The sequence below is a fragment of the Nannochloropsis gaditana genome, assembly GCF_000240725.1.
Source record: "Nannochloropsis gaditana CCMP526 unplaced genomic scaffold scaffold506, whole genome shotgun sequence".
NCBI classification, from domain to species: Eukaryota; class Eustigmatophyceae; order Eustigmatales; family Monodopsidaceae; genus Microchloropsis; species Microchloropsis gaditana.
In genome coordinates, this window is record NW_005803447.1 from 9,910 (window position 1) to 16,879 (window position 6,970).

The 6,970-nt window shown below is 55.6% G+C and overlaps 1 protein-coding gene across 1 annotated transcript; it reads right to left on the reverse strand.

Moving 5' to 3' along the window:
• Nucleotides 1–686: 686 nt before the first annotated feature.
• On the reverse strand, nt 687–2,137 carry PMS2 (DNA mismatch repair protein PMS2; the record flags this gene model as incomplete). Its single annotated transcript, XM_005854438.1, has 5 exons — nt 687–801; nt 936–1,043; nt 1,288–1,463; nt 1,722–1,805; nt 2,024–2,137. 5 exons carry the CDS (start codon nt 2,135–2,137, stop codon nt 687–689), a joined length of 597 nt encoding a protein of 198 aa, XP_005854500.1.
• Between the last annotated feature and the right edge of the window lie 4,833 nt (nt 2,138–6,970).

The window sequence follows — 6,970 nt, forward strand, 5'->3', positions numbered from 1 at the left end:
AGGGAGGGAGGGAGGGAGGGAGGGAGGATGAGCGAGTCGACGGGTCAAACTAGGCCACAGGAAGCGGTTGGGGCAGGCAGGGTCCCCGTCGGCGAGAAAAGAAGAAGTAGGAAAGGAGATGGGAAGCTCTCTCCTCCTTGTCAGAGCACTCCCTGCCTTCACCTCCAGAGTTCACATCCGAGTCAGCCGAATGGAGCCAGGCAGCGAAGGCGGAGAGAAGGAAGACGTACCTTGGAGAGAAGCCCCTCCACCGTCGTCTGCGCGCGCGGCGATCCTGCCCTTCCTTCCTCCTTCCCTCCCTCGCCCCCTCCCTCCCCCCCTCCCTCTCCTTGAAGATCCAGGTGGAAAGGCAGGAGGGTGGCGGCAAATTTGGCGCCAAAGACAGAGACGACGTTGTCACGGAGGGAAGGCGTGCCTTGCGTGGAGAAGAGCGCTTGTCTGCGAAGGTGGGAAAGAGGGAGGGAGGGAAGGAGGGAAGAAGGGAAGAAGGGAAGGAGGGAAGCAGGAAGGGAGGGAAGGAGGGAGGGAGGGGCACGGGCCTGGAATTGTTAGCAAATCGTGCGAAAAGGGCCTGACGCGAACACGTAGGAGCACCAAGCCCCGCAAAAATAGGAGGGAGGGGGGGAGGAAGGGAGGGAGTCAGGGAGGGCAGGAGGGAAGGACAAAAAGGGTGGAAGGAGCGGCTGTCACCTGATGCCTTTCGCGCCCTTGGTGTTGGAGCACGTGATCCGCACATTCGTCGCGACCAGGGCGTAGGCTTGAAGATTCCTTAAGAGTTTGGCGGACTGCTTGGGGACCGTCCTAGGGGAGGGAGGGGAGGGAGACAGAGGGGGTAGAGGGAGAGGAAGGAGACGGTGAGGAGGCAACCGGCTCTCTAGACCTCGCGTATCCCGCGCCGCCCGTCCTCCCTTCCTTGTCTTGTCTCCCTCCCACACCGTTTGAACTCCGCCCTCCGCACGGGCAGGGGCTCGAAGAGTCTGGCCACGCAGACTGTGGTCCCTCGCTGGCGGGCGGTTGGGGTCTGGGAAAGGATCTTGCCGCTCCTGGGGCGACAAAAGGGAATGAAAGGGCTAGGTCAGGGTGAGGCGCCTTTGCCAGTTGAAAGGAAGCTGGGGCACCTGCCTCTTTCTACCCTCCCCTCCATCCCTCCCTGCGCGCGCAGTCTCCCTTCCGCGTCGACTTTGTGACCCTCTTCCCTTTTCCTACCTACCCCTCTCTCTCTCCACCACCCCTTTTCTCCTTCCCTCCCCATCCTTGTCTCTCCACCATCCTCCCTATCCCACGCACCGGTCATAGACGATCTTGGCGCCAATGTCCTCGTTTTCCCCTCGTGTGCTCACTTCGAAGGCCCCCGCAATCTCACACAGAGAGGACAGGGCCTCCCCCCGAAAGCCGAAGGAAGCGACTGATTCTAGATCGGCGAAAGTGGAGAGTTTGCTTGTGTGATACTTGAGGGTCAGGGCCTTAAAAAAGGGAGAAAGGGAGAAAGGGAGGAGGAGGTGAGGGAGGAAGGGAGGAAGTAGCGGAGACTCAGAACAGACATATGACTTATATATTCAGATAGCACGAGGGCCATAAGCAAGACACGATTTATTTTACAAGCAGGCTCGTGTAGCCTGAAACATGTGCATTATCACGAACCTGGCAATAGGGAAAAGCAAAGAGGGTGTATCCCCCTTTCACGCCCTGTCCTCTCCTCTCCTCCATTTCTTGTCACGCACCTGGAAATTCTGCGGCGCAACACCACTTCCATTGTCTGAGACCTCAATTGATTCCACGCCCCAATTTTTCAATTTAACCTCGACCTGCCGGTACACCAGGGGAGGTCAGTGAAGAAAGGGACCTGATCCATGCTACAGTACCCACCACGTTCTTACCTGTGTGGCCCCGGCATCCAAAGAGTTCTCCACTAGCTCCTTCACAGCAGTGGCTAGGTCAATGACCACCTTTGGTAGGAAAACAATTTGAATAAAGGAAGAATGGGATGCGTGGAAGTGCCTCAGTCTCAGTTTGCGTCTTGTACCTGTCCTGAACAAATTCGCGCAACCGAAGATCGATCGATCGCCTTGATTTCGGGCGCTGCACGCTGTTGCACGTGCTGATTTGTGGGGGGCTCTTGCTTTTCGTCCTCCTCCATCCTGTCTGGTCTTTCCCCTTCCTCTTTTTCCACACAGGCCCTTGGGGTATCTCGCGCGAACAGCGACGGGACGACAATGTCTTCGTCCACATGGGCGGCAAAGGAATCCATTTCTCCCTGATCCCTAACACTTTGAATGTAAGGTAACATGAGAGGGGAGTCTTCCTGAGTACTTTGTGACTCGTGGAGGTGTTACGAGACGTGGTTCCGAAACTCCGACGGCGAAAGCGAGGACAACGTTCGCCGTTCGGGGGTAACCCTGGAAACTAAATAAGCTCGCAGCAAGACAGTAAAAAGTAAAACCATACTTCGCACCCAGGACTAAATTCTTTCCCAACGGTGGGCGTAGTGAGAGTTTAAAATAAAAAAAAACTGAGATGAGATCTCGTGGATGACAGGAGTGCAGTGTTGAGCGGCTTCGATTCTCGCTTAGACGGAGGATTTATGCCAGAATTGCACCAGCTGAGTATCGCATCGTTCAAACACGCAATCAAGTCGATACTGTCTTCAAAACAGATTAGAACTTTGACTTTTATTGGTGCCGTGACTTTTTAATGCTAGATCTAAGTCAAGTATATTTCCGGATACCTGGAGGTACTTTTGGATTACCTCACTCTCAGATTTTAAGTAACGGCGCTTACGAGCTGTCAGCGAGGAAGGCAGCGCGCATTTTTTTATTTGATAGAGACGTGAGGAATAATTATTATCATTATGATCATGACCAGACAAATAAATCAACGGCAATAAATTGTGTGTCAATTTCACGTATTTAAATCATATCCATACGCTCTCGCTCCCCTTAACACACGCGCATATCCCTTTTGATCCAATTTATTTTTCCATGTCAAGTGTTATTAGCGCGTCCTACACATACACACTCATATGTATGCTTTATTTATACTTTAGACTTCGTCAGTGTCATCCATGTCGCCCATCGACAGATTTTATCGTTGTACGGGAAACTAATTAACACTCTTTTCATCTAGTTTAAAATAAAAAATGCATTCGATGCCCCGAGTTAATGCATGGGCACAAAAGGCACGTGATATGGGAAAGATGAGCACAGTCGCCAGCTCAACAAGCTCCTGTGGAAACACGGTCCCCTCCGACATGCATCATTCTTAGACTCACTGTTTCCTCCACAGTAAACTTCAGCACTACCTCCTCTCCGCTCCTTCTCAACTAAGCACAAGCAACATGATCTTGTTTTCTAATAAATGTATCATCCAAGGATCTTTCAATGAGTCGCTCCTCCTTTCCCTCGCTTTCGCTGTCCTCTTCTCTCGAGATCAAATACCTACCAAAATGCTCCTAGTACGCCTCCCCTCCTTGCTCTCTTGTCTAGCATGTCATCTGATTACAAATTTATTGGTCGAATCAAAAGCCATTCCATCCGATGAGGTCACCTCTAAGTAGTACTCTCTCCCCTTCACGAGCTGTTCTGCCCCTAGACTATCCCGTGGTCTCCACGACCACACCTGCTGCCGCGTGAGCATGTGTGGCTGGGACGGCAGTGTCGCCAGCAAGACATCTTCCCCCTTCTCTGGCACCGCCCGCACCGTCAGCGTCGCCATTTGGAATGTTCCCGGAAAATTCGAGAGGACCAGGGAATAATTTTCATCAATTTCCACTGCATCCACGCGGGGAGGGAGCTCACGTAAGAGGGCGTAGGGGTCCGTGCTGTCAGGTATTAACAAGGTGAGCGCTGCAGAGGCCTCCCGTGAAAGCAGTGCTTTCACCTGCTCATCGTCTTCTTCCACTTCTGCTTCTTCCAGTTCGAAACGCAAGCCGTCGGCAGAAAGGACACGATGAAAGGCACTGGTGCTTGCCGTCGTGCGACGCGTCACAGGCGCCGACGCCAGCCTCGTGACTGCCGTGGCCCCCGAACCGGCGAAGGTCGTGGATGGGACATAGAGGCTAGTGGTACGATATACGACGAGTTCGCACACACTGGGAGGGGCAGGCATTCCCCCGTCGTTTTCCCCGTCAGTCGCGTTCGCCGCCACAGCCGCCGTGTGCTCCACCTCCTTTTGCAATGCCAGAGTCAGAGCTTTGGTGCCCGTGGATGTCTTTAATTTCCGAGAGATCTCATCCGTAACATTCTTCCAGTCGCTGACTAAGTAGGCCTTGAAGCTTTCCTTCCGTCCACATGCCTCTTGATTCGCTACCTCGGCGGGATCGATGCTTCCATAATCAAAGGTCGCGTCGCTCTCTTCCATTTCCGCGTCGCCCTCCAAACGGAGGTAGGGGTCCACATTCTTGCTGCTTTCCCAGGACGGCTCCACCCGCAGGTGCCAGCGGTCCGATAAGCCCAAATTGACAATTGCTTCATGCAAGGCTGCGGCCATCTCTATTTTGTTTACGCCAGCGACAGCAGGCGAAGCGCCCGAGGAAGACAGAGGTGGTGCTGCAAATGGAGTGAACGTCGACCGAATCTCGAGCAATTGCACAGTGGAGTTCGCGGACTTTTCCTCCCGACTCGTCACCCACATACCCGACCCCGGCTGTTCTCCGCCTGCCTGTCCTGCACCATCTCCGTCTCCTTCGCCACCGGGCGGCACGGCCAGCGCGGACGCATCGGACGTCGCGCATGTATTTTGCATGCCACAGGTGGAGAGGGCCCCGGGGCCGTCCACATTGTCGAAGGTGTTCCCAGGCGTCACGTCGCAGACCCCGCACACGTCCATAGGGGCAGCCACGTAGATCTTGTCCGTTTTGGTCCGCTCCACTTGCAGCCCAGGTATCTCTGCGAACGCGTAAAAAGCGTTGTGGGTGATGTTGCCGAGGTCCCCGTCCCCGCTGTAATTTGTCTTGGGTCCGGTCACGGAGGCCACCGCATTATCCTCGACACGTCCCTGAGAGGTGTTAGGACTCGTTTCAGGTACGCCCTTTGCACGAGTCGCCTCCGGTCCGTCGTTTTGGTTTCCATGCCCCTCCACCCTGTCATGGCCCTCTTCCCCAGTCGTGTCCTCTCCAATGCTTTCCACGTCCTCGTCTGGCAAATACTTGTTTAGGATGTCCGTTACTGTCGGCTTGACGTCAAAGCTGGTCTCACTGCCCAAACTTCCCGTGAGAAATCGCGGCACCGTGGGGTGCGTTGGTGTCACTTCGACACCCTCCCCCCGTGCCGCCAGCGTCGCGGGCTTTCCATGTCCCGATCTCTTGGCCGGGTCGAGGCCTGCCTTGTTTTCTTCTGGCGCCTCCAAACGTCGGCCGACGAAATCGTCGGGGTTGGGGCCCACGTCGGTGAACCTCCAGGAGATTTTCCGGGCCACGAAGATGTTCCGGGACCAGTCCGTTTGCCCATGCTTGTTGACGGTCAAGACGTTGAAAAGGACGGTGGCATTCCCCAATTGAGTGGAGAGGAACACGTTGCTCCCCGCCACATAAATTGCCACGAGACCCCGGGAACGGAACGCCACTGGAGTAGCAGGTGTAATGTACAGATTCAAGACTAGGCTGGCCCCGCCCAGCCCGATGAAAAGGTCGGCACCTTGACCCGCCGCAAACGATATTGCACTTGTCGATGTATAAACCTGGTTGATACGGGACATATAGCCGCCAAAGACTGCCATGTCCCCCCCCACGAAGCCATTCGCTCCGATACCCGTGTTGAAGAATCCCACGGCATTTACGATCGTCGCGTAGCCTGCCCCTAGATACAAATAACTTCCCGTGCCAAAAAAGGTAAGAAGGGCGGTTGACCGCGCAAGAATGACATCGGAGAAGACAGCAACGCCCGCCCCGATGTAGTTTGTAATTCCACAGCCAGTTACGTAACCCAGCGCCGACATGGTGGTCTGAATGACCCCCGTGCGGATGCTGACCCCTGCGCCTACAGCCATCTGAAAGCCCAAGCCCGTGCCAATCCCCATGATCCCATTCGCGGCGTAGATGAATCCCGTCATGACTGCCACACCACTCCCCGTGAAGATACCGATCCCTCCTCCAAAGTACGCAGCGAAGCCGATCGTGGTGGTGACGATGCAGCCCGTCAAAATGGTCGCCCCCCCCCCCAAGAAGAAGAGGTACCCTAAACCCATGGTACAGACAAAAGTTCCCGCGTAGTTGAATAGACATCCGGTGATGACTACGGTGCCTCCCAAATTAGCCACATACCCACCCGCGCCGAGAGAACTAGAAAAGATCGCCATATTCACAAAGGTGCAGCCCGTGAGGTACATGTTTCCTCCCAGGACCAGAAATTCGCCCCCTACAAATTGAATCTCCCGAAAGGCGATCCCAATCCGCGGCCTAAATACGTGGCAGTCCGTGACCCGCAGCGTGCCCGACTCGGCCACAATGCCACCTCCAAAGACTTGCACGTTGGTCTGGGGGGGCGTGATCCCCAAAAATAGCGCGGCGTTCCTCCAGTTGGCACTGAACCGACAGCCTGTGAAGAGGGCGACACCCCCCCGTCGAATATAGCATGTGGGGCCGCGGAGGCGGTAAAGAACCAGGGGGACGACCTCCACGAATTTTCCCTTCACGATTTCCACAAAACGCACGTCCAAGAACCCGCCTGCCTCCACCAGGAAGGCCCGGGTCGTGTTGTGGGCGTCGATGATCGGCAACCCCAACGGCCGACCCACCAGGGTGACCCGGCGGCGGATGACCAGCTGCTCCGTGATCGAGTAATTCGTGGCGGGCACCAAGGTCAAGCGTGGACAGGTCGTGTGGTCGATCATGTACCGGAGCTCTTCCGCGTTTTTGGGAGTGCACCCTTCCACGGCCACGTACCCCATGCTAGCCTGGGCCGCGGTCTGAATCTTGCCGACGGCCTCTCCCAGGGCACTGGTGGCCAGGGAATTGGAGAGAGCCTGCGCTTGCTCT